The sequence below is a fragment of the Neolamprologus brichardi genome, chromosome 9, assembly GCF_056152115.1.
Source record: "Neolamprologus brichardi isolate AB-2024 chromosome 9, ASM5615211v1, whole genome shotgun sequence".
NCBI lineage: Eukaryota > Metazoa > Chordata > Actinopteri > Cichliformes > Cichlidae > Neolamprologus > Neolamprologus brichardi.
The window spans coordinates 34,469,430-34,492,731 of NC_142112.1; the positions used below are offsets into that span (position 1 = coordinate 34,469,430).

Here is a 23,302-nt window from a genome sequence, read left to right on the forward strand (position 1 = left end):
TGGGGAAAAAAAATATTTCTCCCTATTTTGGGGGAGCTTTAGGGTCACTAATAATATATCAATCATGTGCGCGCGCACACACACACTCGTTGTGTTTCCATCACTTTTGTGGACATTACATTAACTTACATTCATTTCCTGGAGACTTATCCTGACTCTACCCATCACAAGTCCCTGCCTGAACCTTACCCTAACCCTGACTCAAGCCTTCACCCTAAAATTGAATGATTTACCTTGCAATTTGTCCCCATAAAGTAGGCGAGACCTCACAATGTGAGTGTGTAAACAAATTTGTGTCCCCACAACAATAAGTAATACACGACCACACACACCCACACAGCAAAATTGGTATGGCCCGGATCAGGCCCACACAATGTGCTTACACATGGCCCACATACTGCAAAGAATGACGGCCCTTTGGTGGCCCAGACCTGGTTTGCCAGAGGTGGCCCACACATGGGCCAGCACAAGGCTAGTTTCAGACACACTGGTGGCCCTGTGCTGGCTTGTTTGGATTAACTCTGGCAAACCTGATCTGGGCCACCAAAGGGCCATCATTCATTGCGGTATGTGGGCCATCTGTGGTGTGCAGCCACGGGCCAGTTGCAGACACACTGCTGGCCCTGTGCTGGCCCAGAACAGTTTCAGCTCTGGCCCCAGATGTCAGCCTAATGTGTACCTTAATCAAGCCATGCAATAACAACATGTGCCAGAACATGCAAAACAGTGCAAAAGTAACATGCCAAAACTCTATTCAGACAGTGAATGGACCAATTTTTATAAAGCGCTTTTCTACTCTCCCAGATTACTCAAAGTGCAACATGTATACATGTATACAACATGCCACATTCACCCAACTGAGTGCTTCCTAACTAGATTCATATTCTTGACATGCAGACTGGAAGAGCCAGGGATCGAACCACTAACCTTCCGATCAGTTTGTAACCTGCTCTACCACCTGAGATATGGCATGTCATCGCATAAACGGTGGCGTCATTGCCAGACCTGGCACACATCTGGTTGACATACACTCTGCCAAAACACCAGTCAGAAGTGCCAGCTTGATGCCAGATCTGGGCCAGACCTGTTTTCTGTAGGCCTGGGCCACATAAACCAAGCCACAATCAAGCCAGATATGGCATGCCATCACATAGACAGTGCCATCTATGCCAGGCCTGGCCCATATCTGGATGACATACGTCTTATCATGCCAGAAGTCAGCCAGCAGTGCCGACTTGATACCAGATCCTGGCCAGACCTGCTTGCTATGTGGGCACTAACACACACACAGACACTACACACATATGCAAATGCATTATATTGCCTGAAAAAAATTGGGCTAACTGCGCAGTGTTGCCTTGAGACAACGAATGAAAATTAACAGTTTTACTGTATAAATAAATTTTAAAAAGTAGAACAAACAATCAAATATGCTTCTTAACATATTCATGCACATACACGTATTTTTAATATACATTTATTTCACTATAAACATGTAAAATAGTGATCCTTATCTTGCCTCCTAATGGAGATGTCTCTCATGTAGTGCAGCTTACAGAAAGCCCCCCCCCCAAAATGAAAGTCACACCACCTTCAACTCATCATTTTATTGGAAGGAGATGTGCCTGGTAGCATTATTTGAAAAAAAAAAAGTTTCTTTTTTGAAGGGCCAGTGTGAGGCATAAAAATGTGGTTTGTTGCCTCAGGGCAACGTTGTTTCATTTGTCTTTATTTCCTTCATCTGCTACACATTTTCTTAGTTTTGTAGTTACTCCAAATATAACTTTGAAGTTTAACCAGCACTATGCAGTTATTTTATACAAAGGAAAATGAGCTTTAAAATTATCATCAGCAAATCCACAACAGAGCGTGGTGCGATGGCCCAGTCAAAGTGTAAACCTCAACCTGATGGAAATGCTGTGGCTGGACCTAAAGACAGCTCTGCATAAGTGAATGACTCAAAACCTAAATCAGCTAAACATTTCTTCCACCATGATGTGAGACCTTCTATAAAAATTATGATTAAAAAGTACCAGAACAAAGTCGTTTATAAAATGTCATGAATGTGTGGGACTGATAAACTTTCTATATATATCATCTGTAATGAGGAAGTGGTTTAGTTTGTGTGTGTGTGTGTGTGTGTGTGTGTGTGTGTGTGTGTGTGTGTGTGTGTGTGTGTGTGTGTGTGTTCGGTGTAGTGTACAGTAGAATAAGATGCAAGTTCAGTTTGCTTTTCCACACTGTAGATTATTGTTTTTATTAGATTTTAATATTTGAGCAACAGCTCAACAGAGCCACAGTCATTCTGGACTGTCCTGCAAGTTCTCCTAGAAACTGGGAACCAGTATTAGAGGTTTTCTGCCTCCATGTTGCTTTTTTCAGCCATGTGGATGAGGGGGCCGCATGTTTAGTTTGTAACTACAAGAGAAAAAGAGTCACTGTCAGACAGTCAAAATGGAAAAAGTAATAATAATAATCAGGAGGTTTAGGCTCATTACTCATGAAAATGCACAAAGTACTGGTATCGATCATCAGGCTCTTGACCATATTTGAGCATCTGTGAACTTTGTGTGAGGCTGTTTCTCGGAAAGCTCTCAGTGAGGTGTTGATAGGTTGAAATACTGAATTCTCCCTGATAAGAGGCGGAGGTGTGATATGCCACAACCACGCACACAAATACACAGACCTATAAAAACACCTCATCGGTTCTGCCTGCATGTGTTCCTGCACTTACCAATAAATAATCAACTTGTAGGTTAGTGACTCTGATCAGTGAGCCAGACCACCGGTGAAAATGTCTGTGAAGATCCTCTCCATCACTCTCCTCCTGCTCTCGGTGTGTGTGTGCTGCCACTCCTCTGAAGGTAACTGTGCTCTTACTTTTATTAAGAAAAATGAGGAAAAAAGAGATAAAATAGATAAATTGATCACAGCAATGAATATTTCCAACAATGGCTTCTACCTGTTTGTGAATAATGTGCAGGACCACTGTGTAAAGACCACAAACCTTTACATCAGTCATATTCTGGTATCTGCTCAGTCTATAATTGCACATGTTTTTTCCAGCATTTACTCGACTTCTACCCACAAAGCTCCAGACACCCTGGAAGCTTTTTTCTGGGCTGTTTCCTGGGCTAAGTTTCATTAGTCAGTCATGGCATTTTAAAGGCGTCCTTTATGTCTACATTTAGAAGAAGTCTTGGATTTTTTTTTTATAAGTACAACATTCACCTGATTTTTTTGTTCGATTGCTGGACTGACTGACAGCCACACCATATCCATTCACGCTATACTGCTTACCATTAACAATGTTTATACTATTTATGTTTATCTACATGCAAACTTTTGTTTTCTGTCACTTATGGGGTTATGTCTCATGCTGCGTTGCATGCCAGGCATATGTTGTAACAAACAAATTCACTCTGTAAGTAAATCTCACTGCTTCATTTTAGTTTCTAGCAAAGTCATCATTTCAGTGGGTTTTTGGAGGGGTGCATACATTGTGACTCATTGCATAAGGCATGAAAGCAGGAAATGAGAGAGACACAGGGAGAGTATAACATAATATATTGCAGCTACGGGACAATATTTTTCACCTTTCACTTAATTAACATAATGCCAAAATTGCCCAAAAAGTGCTTGAGGGCCCCGAAGTGTTGAGAACATTGATTTGTTAAACTTGTTGATTGATTTGCACAAAAAAATGCCTGTTCACTGTAACATAATTTCAGGTCACATTTTAAAAGTCATCTTCTGTTTAGTGATGTAAGGAGCTTCATATTTTAAAACCAGATTTAACTTTTATTTTCCTTCTAATTAGAGTTTTCTCAGGTAAGAAAATTCAATTTTTAACCTTTAATCTCTCAGGTACTCGTCGTCATCCTGGAAGAATACCACCATGCTGCCCTGCAGTCACCAAAGGCAATTTGACTGCTGAGGTGGTGGGGCAAACATATCGTGAGCTGGCTGCAAGAGGAAGCTGTGTGAAGGCTATAATGTAAGTCAGCACACGTTGTCCTACATACAAACATATACAATCTCTATAATTTTCTGTCTTTTACTTCCAGTTTTGACACAAAAAAGGGACCACTTTGTGCTGATCCAGACGCTCAGTGGGTCAAAAATCGTAAGTCGTGCTAAAAAGAAACACACACAGAAATAAATGCAAAGTATTTACAGAGAAAAACTGAAGCTCCTGCTTGTCTGTTTTTCCTCTCTAGTCACTGCCAAAATGAAGAAGGTGTGAAGTCTGTCTGCTGCATCAGTATTTCCAGCATCACCTTTAAAGGATTATTCAAACCAGAGCGCTTTCTCAGCCTGACTTCAATTTGTTTTATTCTCTTTTTTTTGCCATTTGTAGATTATTTTTCCTGCAACCTGTGGAGCAAACGTGTATTTTATTCATGCTGTTGACTTCATTGTTTTGTAATTGATCATTGGAGGTCAGCTTTTATTTGTCTTTTACTTTTCTTTTTGTTTATTTGTGAATCTCTTTCTGTGCATTATGTGTTTACGTGAAGAACAATGTGGCTGTGAAAAGCAATATAACAATAAACTTTTGTTTATTGAGCAAATATTTTCCTGCTGTTGTTTCAATGCCCACCAGACTCTCACAAAACGTTACACACATCACATAATGTATTGCACTAGTGTTTTAAGTGAGGATGGTTGCCGAGTATACTGTCCAGTTTTTTAAAAACTTTATCTTTTACCCAAGTTTATGTAGCCCATGATGAACATAAGTGGGCCTGAGCAGTGAAACCCAGCAAAACATACACATATACAGGTATACACATATATATATATATAAAAACACACACGTACGTACACTTTAGGGCTGCCACGATAAGTCGACTATTAACCCTTTAAAGCCGGTTGGAGCAGGCACGCTCCATTTTGCGTAACAATTTTTAAATCCCTGTAAAACCGGAACCACATAAGCTAGCACAATAAATTTTTTGCATATGAAACCGGAGGAGTTGTACTTACATCTTATGCCATCAGCTTGTCCTAAGTCACAGTTTCCTTCCACATACAGCTTTGCAAAATCAGCATAAAAAGCGCTTGCAGCAACAAAAACATTATATAGAGAGAAACAGCCTACAGTGGCACTCTCAACATGCGAAGCTGAATACATTGGACTTGCAACCACTACTCAGGAAAGCATGTACTTTACCCAACTGTTAAACAACATGGACAGAAAAAGGTACACATGTACAGTGGGATGCAAAAGTTTGGGCAGCCTTGTCAAATTACTTTTTCATCCTGTTTAAGATGATTAAGACTATATTTTCCTTTTTTCACATTATCCTAGTTATATTTTGACTTACATTATCCCAACAGAATAAGGAACCTTTCTGAAGGCTTTCTTTAGTAAAACACTGAATGCTGATGTCAGCATTAACATCTGTATGACGGGAATATGGGTGCAGCAAACTTCTTTACTTTCCTCTTCTTTCACTTTTTAAAAACACCAGATGCAGAAAGTTAAGAGAAAGTTTCTGTTCTTTAATCTTTACACTCTAACATGAACACTTCTCAAACCTCAGAAGCCAAAAATGCTAATATTGTTATGTAGCAGACAAAATGCATATAACAGACTCTACTTAAAATGTAATGCCTTCAAGATTCTGAATGCGTTTTGGTTACATGTCTACCTGCTATATTTGCATAAAGACAGAAACTAGCAGCATTGAGTAGCGATAGGCCAAAAATTCAATTTAATGACATGATGACCACTCGTCAGTGAGAATGAGTATCATTTACAGAGAATTAGGGAACAGCTGCAACCACAGCAGTGGAAAATGCCTTCTCGGTTCAGGGGAGCTCAAACCAGCATCCCTCTGTGTCCAGGATGTGTACGTCCTCATCAATGAAAGAGTGGCCACTGGCCTGAGGAGGAACGCCGGTCACTTGAATGAGTGATGAAATGTTTCTCCCACTAAAAATGCAACATCCAGAACCTCCATCCATCCCTTGTCTTCCGCTTATCTGGGGCAGCCCAAGCAGAGAAGCCCAGACCTCCCTCTTCCCGGCCACCTCCTCCAGCTTGTCCAGGGGAACACTAAGGCATTTCCAGGCCAGCTGAGAGATATAGGCTGTATCCCAATTCAGGGTCTGGAACCTTAAAGGCCGCATGTTAAGGCCGATTACGTCACAGCGCACTGTGTAGTATCATGGTTGCTAGGCAACCTGGGCAGTGCGACGGCGGCTAGACGTCCCATTTCACAAGCCTACAAGCCTCACACTTCCAGCCTTAGCGGTCTTTGAGTACACGGCCCTTGTGGACCTTTAAGGCTGCAGACCCTGAATTGGGATACAGCCATAATCTCTCCAGCGTGTCCTGGGTCTTCCCCGGTCCTCCTCCTGGTGGGACATGCCTGGAAAACCTCACCCAGGAGGCATCCTTTTCAGATGCCCGAACCACCTCAACTGGCTCCTTTCGATGTGGAGGAGCAGCAGCTCTACTTTGAGCCCCTCACAGAATGAAAGAACTTCTCACCCTATCTCTAAGGTAGAGGCAGGCAACCCTTCGGAGGAAGCCCATTTCCGCTGCTTGTATCCGCAATCTCATCATCCAGAACCTGACAAATTTAATTTAAGTTAAATAACTGATTTACTGATTTTTTTCCTCCATTAATTCTCCAACAAATACACTGATAAAGTCATGCCGTGACCTCTGGATTCTGAAAACCTCACATTTCAGGAGTCTAAGCCGGGAAGAGAAATTGCCCAATTTTCCAGTAAAAATCGTATGATGAAAGTTGTCACTTTGCACAATTCCTCTTAAATCACTGTTTACTTGCATGCAGAAAGAGGAGAAAACAGAAGATAACTAATCACTTCTGCTTTTAAGACCTTAAATATCCACCATTTCCAAAATTTTCTAGATCTTCAAGCTCTCCAGAGAAGAAGTTAAATCAAACAAATATTGTGTATTCAGAATTTTTCAAGCTTTTTGAAAATGTTAAACTCTGGAAGCCTGTCTGTGCTGCTCTGCACAGTCTTGGTAGTTTTGGCCATGTCTGGATCAGAAGGTAAGATGGAATTTCATATCAACACCATGTAAGGTTTTTCTGTCGGCTCTTCTCTGTTTAAAAATCTTTTTTTTTTTCCAGCAAAGAATGATTTCCCCATGTGCTGCACAACTGTCACCAATAAGGAGATCACTGAACCAATTTTGGGATACTCGGTCCAGAGAGCATACCCACCATGTGTCAAAGCAGTCATGTAATTTTTTTTAGCACATTAAAAACATCAACTGTAGCCCAGGAATGATTTATTACAAACTGTTAATTACTGAAAAATATGATTTTTTTTCACATTGTAAATTAATTGTTTAACTTCACCTCAACTTAATGTACTGGCTACATAACTTTAGCAAAAAGATGTAGATGTGATGTTTTTGTTGCTCTTCAGTTAAACTTAATACATAATGTGTTCATTTACTTATTGTTAATATTATCTCAAATGAACTGATTAAAGTGTTGCTACCAAGTTCATCGTTCATTTCTCGTTCCTGCAGCTTTCAGACACAGTCCGGTCTTTTCTGCATCAAAGCGAGAGCTCCCTGGGTTCGTGCCAAGATCGTTGCATTCGAGTGAGTTTTACATCACCTTCCACTGACTCACATGCTCAGTTCGACTTTTCAAATTTGATCAGTCTTCATATACTTTTGTCTTTTGGTGATTTTCTCACAGGAAAGCAAAATCTCAGCTTATGACTGCATCTGAGGTCTCCTCATAGAAGATGACTGATGGTGAAACCTTTTCAGGGATGCAGGAAGAAGTAAATACACCAATACTCAAAACACGGTCGAAGGATGTTTCTGCCATGTCTTATTATTTTCAATAAATTATCAGCCTTTATAAATGAAGATACTGATATCAGCAAAAGGTTAATATCAGCCAATAATACTGGCCTGCAAAGAAATCGCTTGTAATATATGAGATCTATAGAAGTGTAATAAGATGAACTCTTATGCCCTAATTGGGCATTTTTGTACTTTTTTTCAACTTAAAAAAATAAAATTGGTGATCAATTTGGGCAATAAATTTTCTTTTAAGTCAGTTTTTGTCTTTTACTCTTACTTGTCATCCATACTCTCTCGATACTATATATTACATGGAAAATATCTGGGTTTTTGTGAGTTTTAAAAAATAAATAATTAATAATTCAACTGTTTAAACTGGCATTTAAAGGGTTTAAATCCTGAAAATAATTTAATGTTTGATCATTTTGAAAAGGGCTCGAGATGATTAAGTCATTTATGAAAAAAGAAGCAGAAACAATATTGTTGTATGAGGATTTTTATGGCAGATTTTGTGCATCAACATTTTTGTACATGAAAATGTTGAAAAGATGCAAAGGAGGAGGAGGGCACAAGAGCTCAGCACGTGATACTGACTGGAAGCAACACAGGTGCTGTTGACAAAGCAGCAGAGTCAGATATGAATGTGTATTGAATTCATCGTGTAAATATAGCAGATTTATCCACATACGCTAGTTTTTATCATATCTTCATGATCGCCAGTAATATTACACCCTAGTGCTTTCATTTCAACCCCAAGTGTCATTGTCTTTGAAAAATTACAGAGTATAATGCATCTATTTTGCAAAAATATATAATTACATAAACACTTTCAAAAAGGTACCGTTTTTCCCTTCGTAACAACCGAAATATCGTACAAATAGAGATAATATAATTATCTGAGGAACAATTGTCAATAAGCAGAGAAGTTCTTAAAATATTAATGCAAGACATGGAAGCAGGTGGTGTTGTTCCCAAATTAGGAACAATATTTTAAAATTCCTCTTGCACTTCATATTGTTACAAACTATCAGATTATAAAGAAAGTCAGAAAATGGACAACCTCAGCTTATAAAACTGCTATTTTTTTAACCACAAACTTTCAACCACTGGATCAGTTTCAAAGGATTTTATTTAATCATAAAACACTGCAGAGATGCAAAGAAATAATCATTATAACAATGTGCAAATGCTCCACGTTATACTGTGTCCAAGCTATAGACGTCTCTGAAGCGACACCCTGTCATCCATTCATCCAAGAGATGTAACCAAGCTAAAAGACACTGCCTCTATTAGATAATTATTAGATTATCATCTTTGAAAAATAATCTTTAACATCAGATTAATGTCAGATTTTACATGGTCAGGTGTATCAGAGTTTAACTCAGAAAATTAAACTTTAACTCAAAACGTATTTTAAATAAATTTCAAACGAGCCACCATGATAAAGGGAATGTGTGCAATTTTGGTGCTCCATAAGTTCTGTGCTGAACAGCATGGCTGACTCTTTGTATCTACTATTGCCTCCACAGTCTGAGTCCACACAGGTAATGAGCCATTATGACCAGTTATGGAGTCCCCTGCCAGCTCACGCTTTTTTGAGGTTATGTCAAAAGGTTTCTTGGAAATAAACACGGACTATTTGTTTAGGCAGTCTGTGTCAATGGGCTCAGTCAGTGGTCACGTTGTCTTATTACAATGAACACATGCAGTGTAGTTTATTTTGAGTTAATCCAGCCTTCTACCTGCAAGAAATCTTTAGTGCAGTATGTAATCTGCTTCTGAAAATAGCTCCCAGGAAGAAGAATTTCTTCTTTCAGCTCTAATCCGTGAAAAAAAGACAAAAAAAAACTTGGTTGGTCTGTTCATTGTCACCGCTCTGATGTCAGGTGTACATGATTGGAGGATTTGGGGTTGGGTTCTCTGCTCATTCATCACTGCAGATTTTAGTTAGATTTGTTTGTCCGTGGGAACTGTGGGAACCTTAAATTACATTTTTGATGTAAACAAAAAGAAGAGCGTGAAGGGGTGTGAAGAAAAACTGATTTTAAACTTTGTTTTTTTAACTGGACTCTGGTGCCATCCTGTGGCTGCTATGAAACAGAAGTGAAGTAATGAAAATAAAAAGTGTTCTCAGATCAAGTCTGTTCTCTGTGGCATGTTTTTTTAATGGTTTCTACAGTGTGAGTTAATGAAAGGAGGATGTTGAAGCAGCTTCGCCTTTACATAAGCTGCTAATTGGAGCCTTACATCATCCCTGTGACAGTCCAGTTTTGTGGTGGTAAAAACTCTGAAAACATCTAAAGAATTTTTAAGGCAGTCCTTCTACATAATCCTATAACTCTGTGTGCTAATCCAGTCTTTCCCAAACTTAGGAATGTATTTAATCACAACTGAGTATGAATTCTGCTTGTGTGAAGTCTTCTGGTAGCTTGCTTGTCACTGATGTGCTTTATTCTTGCCTTTTATACCTCAGTCAGTCATAGATCAGGTACAGTGTCCATCTCCAGCTGGTGCAGAGAGCAACATATCACACGTATTCCTGCTGCCCTTCACTGCTTTCAGTGAAATTCAGAGGCCACTTTAAAATCCTGTTATTATCATCAAAGCTCTGCATCAGGGGTGGGGAACTCCAGGCCTTAAGGGCCGGTGTCCTGCAGGTTTTAGATGTGTCCTTGATCCAACACAGCTGATTAAATTACTTCATTAACCTGTCTTGAAGTTTTCCAGAAGCCTGTTAATGAACTGCTCATTTGATTCAGGTGTGTTGACCCAGGGTGAGATCTAAAACCTGCGGTTCCCCAGGGTGGGGATGTAAGCAGGGGCTGCTTACATGGACAGGACCCTGCTTATATCAGACCTTCTGAGCGGGCCTCTCTCATCCTCTAACTATGGTCTCCCAACTGTTCCTCACTCTGACTTTAAAACCAGAGACAATCCTATTTTTGAGGTTGCTGAGAAAAATCACTTGAACAACCTCTAAAACCTGCACAACCCATAAAAACAACCTATAAAAACTCAGCCAGGCTGATGTTTGACAGGTTAGCTTTCCCTTAATCTTCTCCCCTTTATTTTGAGCCATAGATTGCATCTGTATCGAAGTGTCTTTGTGAAAATGATTATGTGTCTATAACTTATCTTTAATGTGTGGCTTTTATTCAAATTTAGATGCACTTTGTAACTCTGTCTTTTAAAAGGCGCCGCAAAGACCTCGTGAAAACCTGGAAAAATGTTGCTCAAGACCACTTTAGCAAAATTACAAGAAAGTTTGACTTTTTAGGAGTAAAATATAAAGAAAAGGGGAGTGACTCACCATCTTTGTGATCTAGATGTACAATATAAAACCCAGCAAAAACCTCAGGCTCTTCAAAGCCAGCATGTCCTCCACTGAACTTTCACCTTCTTGCTCTCACGTCTGGCCCCTCCTCCTCCTCATCTCTCGACAGCTCGAGTTTTAACTTCACTTCCAAATTCTGTGTGAAATCCTTTCTGTCTCACTCAGCCATCTAATCATTTTTATGACAGATGTGCCCACTTCATGGGACAGAAGATGATAAATAAATAACAAATTTGAAAAAGAATTGATCCAGCATGTTTCTTTGGGGGGAGAAAAATCTGAATATAAAAACAAATTTTTTTCTGTGTCTCAGGACATAAAAGATCTTTTCCCTGACAAGGATCTTTTTGCTTTTTTGTGCTTTTCAATATTTAATAATGCAGTATTTTAATTCAATGTATTTTTCTTTTCTTTTTTTTAATTTACAAATAACATCTTGCACCTGAAGTACCTTCAGTGACCACCAGGGGACGGCAGCTCACATAAACACGAGTTTAAACAATTGCTCAAATTATTCCTCAGCAACTATTCGGCAGATTTATTGTTTGCATAATTGTTTTCGGAAAGATTGTTTAGTATTAAATTTTAAATTATTTTTCTTCCCAAATTATGTTTAGATTCTTCTATCCCTTGTATATCTTTGGGTTTTATATTGTCAATTGAACTTCCAATAGTTACCAGCATCATTGTCTCTCTGTGCTCATGTTGGCAACTTGAGTTCCAAGGTGGATGCCTTTTGATTTAAACCCCTTAAACAGTTCGTATTTCCTTTAAAATCTAATTAAAAAACATTTTAGAGCCGAGGAATTAGGAAATCCTAAGTTGAAGTTGAAGTTTGACTTTACTCATGTCCTAGTTTGTGTATGTGTCTGTATTTGTATCACCACATAACTGATTTGAGGTTCACATCTTCAGCTTGACTGCAGGTACAATGAGAGGAACAGTGACTGGAAGATGAAAAGAGGGCGGGCAGCACAGATGGAAAAGCAGATTGGAGTTTCTCAGGGGAAGAAAAAGAAAAGATCGTGTGAAGCGAAGGGGCTCCTTTCATCCTTGTATCTTAAATGAAGTTTTAGCCCTGTAGAGTGAGCACATTCCCCCTGTTTCACCCAGCAGTCCCCAAACAGCTGTTTAAAGGTTCAGGTTGAGACTTTGGTGAGGATAAAGTTAGGCAGGGCTGCGTAGTAACTGCAGAGCATATCAGTGAGGGTCCTCACATGTGAGGATGTGTGATATGTATCGGTACATGACACAGGTTCAAAGTTAGGCAGGGCTGAGCTGTTATAATTTCTTGTAATTAAGATTTATTTGATGACTTGGCACAAAATCAAGAATAAAAAAAGCATATTGTGCTTTTACTCTATCTTCCATTCCTTCTGCACAAAGATGCAGAGACCGATGATGGTGCTGGGCGATGCCCTTCAACAGCCATGCAAAAGCCCACATCCTGGTATGTCCTCCACACTCTTGAGACTGTGACATCCTGGACAAGCTGGACTGTCTGTGCAATGTCAATGAGCTGTAGCTAGCGTCTCCTGTTACTAATTCAATTCAATTCAATTTTATTTATATAGCGCCAAATCACAACAAATGTCGCCTCAAGGCGCTTCATAGATACAGAGAAAAGCCCAACAATCATATGACCCCCTATGAGCAAGCACTTTGGCGACAGTGGGAAGGAAAAACTCCCTTTTAACAGGAAGAAACCTCCGGCAGAACCAGGCTCAGGGAGGGGCGGCCATCTGCTGCGACCGGTTGGGGTGAGAGAAGGAAGACAGGATAAAAGACATTAACTAAGACTAATACTAACAACAGTAGCAAAAAAGGAAAACTAGAGACGTATCAGTCTCGGAGGATAAGGAGAGAGCATTCATTCATTTTCTTTTTGGGGGGTTTGGCTGTTGTCCTGTTGCATCTGTTGTTACTTTCACTTTCACCAAAGCAGCTGAACTGGCTTTGCAGTGGTTTATGTTTCCTAAGTGAACAGACTGATATCCCTGAGGTTTAACTGACTTTGGTTATGCCATAATAATTGAGTGTTCCTTTCTTTCTTTATTCTTTTGGAGCTGTATTTTTTAAGGCTTTGCATGAGACATCTGAACCTACCAGTCACATTTCCCAGTTATCAGTTTCGCTTTCTTAGACTCTGTCCGGCTCATAATTGTGTAACTCCATTCTGCTCAAATGCGTCACAATCTAAAGTAAACACAGGAAAAGTAAAGAGCGGCAACAAAAACAGAGGTTGGTTTTTTTCTGTTAACTAGTGAAGCAATATACCCTCACTGACCTCTGACCTCACAGGTCTGATGCGAACTGATGCCTTTATCTGTGCCCGCTGCAAACATAAACATAAGATGAGAAAATATCTGCAAATATGGAAGAAAAAACATTTAAAAGGATTCAGTTTGTGTGATTGAACAAACAGAGCTTCATTTCCACGATAAAAAAGCTTTTATGGATTAAACATATGGAATCACAGGTTTACAGTTGTGATCAAAAGCTTACAAATTTAACAACGATGTCTTTCTCTACATTTTACAATCAGCCAGCGATATACTCTCCACTGTATAAAAAATAAAGAGAAATAATACAAAACAGTCTATGTACAAGGCAAGCATGGTTTTTGGCTTTAATTCAAATCAAATCCATTTTATTTGTATAGTGCCAAATCCAAACTGTCACCTCAAGGCGCTGATAAAACTCTGTTACGGTGAGTTCGTTTGGATGAGAACATTCTGTGTCTGGGAAACACTGATCACCCTTAAAGGGAAGTATCTGTATTCTAATTTTATCCCACATTGAATGCTATCACGTTCATTCCCTGCTGACGTGATAAAGGAAAGTAAATGGAGTTACTGAAAAAACGATACATTTTAATAGGTGTGGTAGGCCTTATTAAATTAAATGTAAAAGACTTTCAGGAAAAAACTGAACTTCAAGAGGATCATAGTGAAATTACTGACGAGCTGTTCAGACAGCCTTTTTTGTTGAATTCTGAATTTGGTACCAATTTAAACACACATTGTTATCAAATGCATTCAAAACATGAAAAAATTAAGAGTGACAAGAGCTACCGTTGCCCAGGAAACACCAATGATATCTTGCCAGTCAAAACAGAGGGGTGCACTGCAAAGTGAAATTACAGTAATAGATCAGAAGGCTGCAGTATGTTCAGCTTAAAGTCTGGAGTATCGTGAAGGTGGATCTCTGTTTACGTGGCTACATCACTGTGGTAACTTACCCTGCTCCTAACACTAATATTAACCCCTTCTTAGTACCTGATTAAACCTCCTGTGCTTTCTTTTAAGGTTTAGGACCATATGAACATGATAGCATCACATAGTCACTCCAGTTCTGTGGGCTGCACATCCACTGCCAATTTCCTGTTCCACTGTATCCCAAAGGTTCTCCACTGGATTGATATCTGGTGACTGTGGAGCCGATTTGAGTACAGTGACCTCATTGTCATGATCAAGAATCCAGGTTGAGATGATCGTGCTGGAAGCAGCGATCAGAAAATGGGTACACCGTGGTCACGAAGGGATGTGCTCACCAGCCTGAACCGATCTAAGAAAGGATGGATCCATCCTTTCATGTTTATACCAAATTCTGTCCCTACCATCCAAATGTGGCAGCAGAAATCGAGACTCATCAGATCAGGCAACATTTTTCCAATCTTCTGTTGTCCACGTTCGGTGAACCCGTGTGAAATATAGCCTCAGTTTCCTGCTCTTAGCTGACAGGAGAGCCATCGGGTATGGTCTTCTTCTGCTGCAGTAGCCCATCTGCACCAAAAACAGACAGATGTTGACATTGTTTCCACACACAGTAGTGGTCTCTGCTTCCCCATGTCAATAATCAGCTCAGTGTCTGAATCAATTAGCTCAGTGGGGCTCCAAAGTGAAAGGTTGGGGATTTGAGCTGCCGTTATTTGGTTTTATTTGTTTATTTTTTTCAGCTTTGTTTTCATTAAAAAAAAAAAAACATAAATTGATTTTTAAACAAAAACTTTCCCTTGCATATTTCCTGAATCTTTTCTTGGACAGTGAGTCTTAACTTACAATATTAACGAGCTGAACAGCCTGTGAGATGACCGAACTGAAAAGCAGGAATAAATATGCTTACCTATAAGCATATTTGCAACATAATATGCAACATCTACTACATCACAGTAGCAACCAACAGAGCTGAAAAATGAAGCCAATGTTCATGTGCCAAAAACTGCAGTTCCTCTAATGGCCACTTGAGGCTGGCTCCACATCCCTATAGCCTGCCACGCTAAAATGCCCAACTTCACGGCACATATAAGCATGTTTACAGCCTGATATGAACAACACGTTTGGTCTCTATAATTAATTTCTTCCTTCATATCAACTGTACAACTGTAGATAACTCAGCCATGTAAATATAGGTACAGCTTTTTTTTACTTAGCACTAATCAGCAGGTATGGATGAACCTTATTAACCAAACATATTCTGCATATCAGTTAAAAAAAGAAAAGCTTATATGAAAGGTAGAAATAGATCAGGCCTATAAAACTAAACATAAAATATGAATATTTCTGTATACATCTACCTTCAGGTATATAAACTGTATGGTTACTTTCTCCAATATGGATTTAGCATTTTTATGTAAGTTTTAATTTGTGCATTAACTATTTGAAAACTATTTTTTTAAAGTCAGTTAGTCATTCTTGGATGTGGAGAATAATTATAAAAATGAATTTGTTGTTCTGGAAACATTATAGGAGGCACTGTTTCATCCGTTATGTGTTTAAAAATGTTAAAGATCATTGTGAAATCTCACGGCGATGTGGAAAAAAAAAATATCTCCGGGAGGTTTGACTGTCCAATACGAAGTCTTTCACCTCAAAAACGTTTGCAAGCCACAAGTTCAGTCCCTGCAGCATCAGGCGATATGTCTATAAAAGCGAGGTTAAGTATAATTCCTCCACACTGACCGAACACGAGCGCCCGTTCTCAAAGTCTTTAACAAAACAGGCTGTTTGTGTCGCAGATCACAGCCCGGTGATCTCAGTCTGCAGGATGGACTGGGCTCGGGAGTTTCTAGAACACTGGGCCGAGCTTTCTGTACCATTTTGGTTCACGCTGTGGAGCCTGAAGTCCTGTCCCACGCAGCGCTTTACAGAAAAACACTTCCATGTCCTCCTCAGCTCACTCTGAACCTTTATGTGCAAAAAAAGTAGAATTATATTAAATATAATATATATTAAAAAATCGTGTAAATGATGTTATGAAGAACACATGCATAGACTCACCTCACTGTTGAGGAAACAGTAGAGAACTGCTACAATTAGACCCTAAAAGGAAACAAATACCACCATAACAGATCAGTGCAAACGTGTCAGAAACAAGGCTATATTAATACTAAAGGATGCTGCCTTTAAGGGTCACCACCTATCCCGAGCATCTGTTACACCAACCCACTGCATGTTCTCATTCACTACACTCATCAATCTCCTCCATTGTCTTCCTCTTTTCTTTTTGCCGATGCCTTTAGAGGCAGTGAGAGAGAAAGGAAGGCAGAAGTGTGGAGGCAACTTTAAATGACTGGTTTGTTGGGACAGCACATCAGAGTGACAGCTCAGGCTGAGTGTTTGGGGACAAAGTTAGAGAGGCAAGGCTGAGGTGAGATGGTGGATATGTTGGACAGAAGCTGCCCGGCAGGAGGAAAAGAGGAAGACCGCGGAGAAGAGTCAAGGATGTGGGGAAAGAATGGAGACTGTGTGCAGACACAGAGCCGGACATTAAACTAGGACACAGTCAATGAGCTAAAAAATAACATGCAATGTTTATTTTTCTTGCTACAGCTCCCAATCATACATGACTATCTTGTAAGGGTCAAAATTCTTGATGTGGTTCTCTCCTTTGCTGGGTCTTAACTTGATGACATTTTTATCTTCCACTACAGTCATTTTTCCCACCAGACCAAAAAAGGCAAATAATTTTATTTAGGAATTTTATGTTTTTAAATGTCTTATAGTACCTGGAATGATCCGAGGCCGAGATCGAAGAAGATCTTCACTTGCTTCACGTTTTCATTTTCCGGCTCCATCAGGTAGAAAAACACCACGTAATACACCCCAAACAGAGGGATCAGCAGGAGTGTGGACTTAGCCAGGCGTCTGATAAACACACATAATACACACTCAATGCACACAATACATTTAGACTAAAACTTATCTGCGAGACCATCAGTGGGAAATCTCTTTCTTTCACTTTTTCTCAACAGTGCAGAAAAATTGTTTATTCTGGATATTAAAAACTTGAATTACTATGAGGAAAAAACCTTAAAATTCATTCTAGTCTTCAGGAATTGCTATTATTTGTTTGCTAAAGAAAGAATAATCAAAATCATTTGTTTCCAGATTGAGAAGCAGAAACAGGCAGGAAGATTGATACTAAGATGTCCAAGTTTAAACACAGTTAGCTGATAATGTGATAATGGTTCCTGTCTAATGTGTCGAGGAGATTTGATATGACTGCTGCTTTCGTCACCACATTATCAGGAAGCCCTCTTAAATGCATATAAATCTAATCAGTGAGAGCTCGGAGGTAAAAATATGACTCCTCAGTTCCTTGACGTACTTGTATTGGCATTGATCGTTTCCGCCGACATCACAGCTGCGCAGTTTCTGCACCAGGATGCGGATGATGCTGATGAACAGGATGAAATTGATCTTGTAGAGAAACACGACAGAAAGAAAGAGGTGTCGTATTAGCGAAAAGTGACTTCTTTAAGAGTAGAAAGGTTAGAAACTAATTTCTATGAAATTTGTCTGTCAAGGAGCAAAGAGTCCAAAAATTAACTGTACAGTTGTGTTTCCGAACTCCATCCATCCATCTTCTCACATTTATCCAGGCTGTCTGGATAAGTTTGCCTAGGCAAAGAAACGCAGACCTTCCTCCACCCAGCTATCTGCTCCAGCTCATCCTGAGGAACACCAAAGCGTTCCAAGGCCAACTGGGAGGCATAATCTCCCCAGTATGTCCTGGGTCTACTTCAGGGCCTCCTAACTCAGGTCATAATCTTAGATATCCCCACGCCACATCCATTGAATGTGGAGGAGTAGAAGCTCTAATCTGTCCCTCTAAATAATTGAATTCCTCACCCTGTCTTTTTAGGTCACCACAGCTGAAGGCAGGGATGTAGAACGACCAGTATATTGACAGCTTCGCTTTTACGCTCCGCTCTCTCTTTACCACTGTGGACCAGTATAGTGTTCACATCACTGCAGACATGGCCCAAGTCCATCTGTCAGTCTTCTGCTCCCCTCACATGTGAACAAGAACTGAGTGACGTGATACTCGTCCACTGTAAAGCTCAACAACCCTTCATACAGTCCACTCCACACTTGGTGGTTTATTGCTGGGGACCTGAGTAAGTGAAATGTGATGTACCTGCATTTACAGAGTGCTTCTAACCACTCAAAGCTCTTTAGAGTGAAAACTTTAAGAACTTTATGTATCTCACATCCATGGCCATTTTAGGATCAGCACTTTAACCTTTGATGTCTTTGAACTATGAGAGGAAGCCCCAGCACCAAACACGGGCACAGGAAGAACATCTAAACTCTACACACAAAGGCCTTAGCTGGGTTTCAATTCATTTTGAAGAGCAGTTCTCATATGTTGATAAAAATCAGCTGCCTTCTTCACTATGAGTGTAAGTGGAGGGGCTCACACCCACATACATGTGTTTATGTGACATATATGATGATGATACTTAAAAAATACTTTTTCAAGAATAAGAAACCAGCCAACCAGGATACAAAAACTGAGAGTTGCCGAAATGAAAGCTGTGCTTAGCTGGATCATTAGCCACAGTGGGACCAAAGGCCAGGAAGGGAGGCATGTTCAAATAATGCTGCATTATAAAAACACCTGAACTCTAACTTCGACCATATAACCAAATCTGAATCCTCAAATAAGCTTTTGACATGTTGCAAATATTTTTACAGAACATCACTCAGAGGTATATTTTTTGTATTTGCATTCCCCTAATTTTAAGTGTATTTTCTCTGGTTTTCTGTGTTAAGTGACTTCCATCACTCATTCGTACTGTTTGAACAAGCAGTTCATGAGAAAGCTACGCCCCAAACCCGCCCAGTCATGTTTTAAACCAACATAGACAAACACACATTCAGAGAGCATGTCCTTACAGATGACTGCGTTTTCAGAACAATAACTTTACAACTGCCTGCATTTCATATATTTAAAGGACATTGATAAATCGTAGTTATAACCAAATATAAATGGAAACTTGATGGCACAAAGCACACATTAGAGCACACATTACTGCAAAATGCTCAACAATCGAATCGTACAACGTCAGTTAAATAGAGCTTCGCAAAAACAAGCAGTAAGCAGTTCGCTCACAGCGGATCAAGCAGAACTTCACTGTTGCAACAAGTAAAAATAGTAAAAATAGAAAAGTTCAGCATGACAGCTTGCTCTGATGGATTATCTGCTGGTTCGCATGTTTTGAAGTCGACTGCTGACTGATTGAATTTTATCTAAAACTTATCTGTTTGCAGATGTTTTCTCAATGACTGAGCAGCCTTTTTTTTTATGAATGTCTGTATCAGAGGATATAATTGTGTCTGGGATTTCCAGTGTAAATAAAGAGATCCACCATCTGAGGCCAAGTATCACAGAAAATCCAAAAATAGTGATAAAATATGTCATACTGTAATTTTTTAGTATGCTGCGTATGGAAATGAATGTTGCTGGAGTAGCTTTGCAACTCTGAAACTAACGGATTTCAATGGGAAGGATGATTTATGCCTGCACTGCTTGTTTGTTTTAGATCACTCTGGCTGTGACACTTTTGACATAATCATAATATTTTATCCCAATCTGTGATCTTTTGCTAAACCTCACCAACTAGTTTTGATGCTTAAACTTTTCTCCTGGAAACCCAACAATAAACAGTATGTTAAAAAGAAACATTATCTGTGAGTACTTTAGCAAACGCCATTACCAAAATAAAAACTACAGTACAAAGTGCTCTGGTTCAGTCCAAGAGTTAAAGTATAACCATCTGTGTGTCTTAAAGCTTCAAAATTAAAAGGACTCATTGTGCAGATTGACTCTGGTATGGTTTATAAAGATGTGAATGCTATAGTCATTCGTTATTTGTATATAACATCTTCCCTTATAGAAAAGTACTGAGTATTGCTGCTGACCAAAAACAGATCAGCAGCAATACTTTTGTAGTTTTTAAATGATGCTGAGTTTGTACCGAGTGAGTGAGGCTAACATTGCCCACATCATTACACCACCAGCAACAGCCTGAACCTTTGATAAAAAGCAGGATCCATGTTTTCATGTCATTAATGCCGAATCCTGCTATCTGAATGTTGCATGGCATGTTTCCATTTAGCATCAGTTGAACAGGAGCACTTAAACGATGTGTCCAGTAAGTGTGTGACTCTAAAAACCAATGTGTGGCTGTGCAGGCTCTGTAATAATGCATCACTTTTAATATGGTGAATATTTATTTGTAAAATAAAAATAATGATCCAATGTTTTATATTTTAGTAGAAGAAAGCAAAATAAAATGAGAAAATGAGAACAAGGACGAAGCAGGTGAAAATGAAAATGGATTTCAGTTCAAATTGCAGATTAATGACTAAAAGCAAACACAACAAAAAACAGACGAAACACAGACTTGACCTATTAATTTAGACCATGTTATACCCACTGGTGAGGCATAATGGACTGTGTGTACAATCATCCTGACCACAGATCCTCTCACTTTTACTCAGGTCAATTCTTTATACTATTTATAACTAATAAGAATTGTGTCCAGGATGCCGAAAAAACATTTAAGAAGTTGCTTTTTTAATTCATGAAAAAACTCAAGGTTATCCTGGGACAAAACTCACAATGATAGATGCCATGATGGGCCAGTTGATCACTCTGTTTGGTATGGGGGTGTTGTTCATCTCCCAACACCTGGAAGTGAGTAAATAAGTCAGTGAGATTTATAACATTTCCTGACCTAGAGATGGTTAAATGAAATCAAAGATGCAACTGCATGCATGTGGTGGAAATTAAGGATAAGCATAATGTGCCCCCTGCAAGTTTGTAACGTTTGATTTTTGCACTGACCTTGACACAGTTTGTGAAAACAATGTTTAAACACTTGCAGACTCACCCCTTGTCCTCCATGTATATCCTACAAATGATCCATGCCACGATGAACACGAGAGGGATTCCTGAGAACCAGAGAGTAGAGAGGAAGGTAGATGTGGAGGAGAAGAGGATCTGTTTAGGTTCTCTATCTGGCAGGCACAGAACATCCTCGCAAAGTGCCACAAAGGAAATATGACGTCTACACTCACACATTAAACATCTGGGGCTGAACGGTGATGCATTGGGGAGGAACTCTTGGTAAAGTGGAGATGGATAGTGGAAGGAAGGTGTCAGAAGGCAGCAGCTGAGACAGAACGGAAGAGAGCGAACGCAGAGGCCAGCAGAGTGTTTACTGCCCGGACTTTCCCTGAATACACCAGCTCACTTCAGCAGCATGACACACTGTCTGCTGGTTGTCTGAGTGCTGGCACTGTGTTTTGCAGAGGCTCACACTAAAGAGGTGCTTCAGAGGGGCTGTCTATGAAATTTCTAAATTTATTAATATAATTGATTTTTTTAAACTGCAGGGTTAATAGCACACTAACTGCAACCAGGGAACATTGAATGAATTGTTATTTTCATAAACTTTTCTGGTCTTCCTGACTTCTCGCAGCCTCATTCGTACGGAGCTTAATTCTCTGCAGGGATTTTCTTAAGGGCTCGATCTGCTTTGCATCAACACCTCCTGTGATAAATTTAACCTAGCATGAATCCCAGAGAGCGCAGTGATGTATTGCTGACCTATATGTGCTGTGTGGGTAGTGGCAGACATTATGTAGCAGAGAAGTGTGTTTGCTCATTGTGAAGAGGTCATTTGTACATTGTTTAGCACTGACTTGCCAACAGCTAAGCTTGGGCAGGTCAGCTAGTCTCATTTTATGTGCACATAAAGGTTAAAAGGAACAATTAGCCTAGTTACTGTACATTAAGGAGATTGCTTAACAAAAGCCATCCGTGTTATTAAAGCATAAGGTTAATCTTCAAAGGTTTCAGGGGTTCAGTTTAGCCCAGGATTAATTCAACTGAGTGGTAATGATGGAACAAATTTCACAACTCAATTCGTCTCTAGAGAGAGAGACTGCGCTTTGTTTGGAAATCCTTCAGATTTTGGCCAGCAGATGGTAAATGTGAAAAAACAAAATGTTGGGACAAAAGATTATGAGCAAGTCCAACCTCAACCTGACTGAAACACTGCGGGAGGACGTTAAGAGAGCTGTGAATAAACAAATGCCTGCAAATCTCAAAGAACCGAGGTAATATTTTAAAGAAGAGTGCCAGAATTTCTCCACAACAATGTAAGAGACTGATAAAGCCATTCAAAAAGGTATTACTTCAAGCTATTGCTGATAAAGAAGGTTTTAAAAGTCACTGAATCATGGATGTAATTAGTTTTTCACTGGATTGCATAGCATGTGAAACTTTGTAAGAAAGAAAAAGTTCCAAGTAGCTCAGCTCCCTGATGGTTCGACCACTTTATTAATTGAGTGATGTTAATGCACTGTTTCTACTTTACTGCACTCATGTCAGATAACTCTAAACTTTCACCAGGAGTCTGAGGTTTCCATTATTATTCATTTTTTTAATCATCTTTAGACTGTCTTACATTGTCTTTGGTTTCTATTCAGTTTTAATCAAGTGTTTTTAATGCATGATCGTCAGATGTTTCAGTGGGTTTTAAGACATTAACTTGGTGATAGGAAAGTTATCAGTGGTAACATATAAGACCAGGCCAATAAGACTGTAAAGACATCATAAAGCTACGGTGCTCTCATTGTGGTTCAACCTACCCCAGCCGATGAGCATGTAGATGGAGAGGCGGAAGGAGTAGGTGGGGAGGACGAGCAGCAGCGTGTGAAGGTAAAGACCTTCAACCAGCAGCCAGAAGAAGTTAGCTAAGATGAAGTACTGGAAGAAGATCAGGCTGGCCTTACAGCCCACCTACACACACACACACACACACACACACACACACACAAACAGCAACATGCTTTGTT

At 39.6% G+C, this 23,302-nt stretch overlaps 3 protein-coding genes across 5 annotated transcripts in view; 2 read left to right on the plus strand and 1 right to left on the minus strand.

The window, feature by feature from the left end:
- Positions 1-2,763: 2,763 nt before the first annotated feature.
- LOC148101537 (eotaxin-like) lies at positions 2,764-4,300 on the plus strand. Its single transcript, XM_087845671.1, has 4 exons — positions 2,764-2,864; positions 3,868-3,997; positions 4,068-4,126; positions 4,221-4,300. The coding sequence occupies exons 1-4, from the start codon at positions 2,795-2,797 to the stop codon at positions 4,244-4,246; spliced, it is 285 nt and encodes a 94-aa protein (XP_087701797.1). The 5' UTR covers positions 2,764-2,794; the 3' UTR covers positions 4,247-4,300.
- Positions 4,301-6,910: 2,610 nt separating this feature from the next.
- On the plus strand, positions 6,911-11,320 carry LOC148101538 (uncharacterized). The gene is made up of 5 exons (XM_087845520.1): positions 6,911-7,037; positions 7,119-7,230; positions 7,526-7,600; positions 9,306-9,357; positions 11,183-11,320. The coding sequence occupies exons 1-5, from the start codon at positions 6,965-6,967 to the stop codon at positions 11,318-11,320; spliced, it is 450 nt and encodes a 149-aa protein (XP_087701646.1). The 5' UTR covers positions 6,911-6,964.
- Positions 11,321-13,588: 2,268 nt separating this feature from the next.
- Positions 13,589-23,302, minus strand: part of LOC102798900 (vasoactive intestinal polypeptide receptor 2-like) — a 54,791-nt gene continuing 45,077 nt past the window's right edge. For all 3 annotated transcript variants that reach the window (XM_087846367.1, XM_087846366.1, XM_087846368.1), the window contains 7 exons: positions 23,096-23,246; positions 21,331-21,391; positions 21,059-21,128; positions 17,757-17,848; positions 17,155-17,293; positions 16,427-16,468; positions 13,589-16,333 (listed from right to left, as the gene is read on the minus strand). In XM_087846367.1, the coding sequence (XP_087702493.1) occupies positions 16,166-16,333; positions 16,427-16,468; positions 17,155-17,293; positions 17,757-17,848; positions 21,059-21,128; positions 21,331-21,391; positions 23,096-23,246 (723 nt within the window). In that variant the 3' untranslated portion in view covers positions 13,589-16,165. The remainder of the gene's footprint in view (positions 16,334-16,426; positions 16,469-17,154; positions 17,294-17,756; positions 17,849-21,058; positions 21,129-21,330; positions 21,392-23,095; positions 23,247-23,302) is intronic.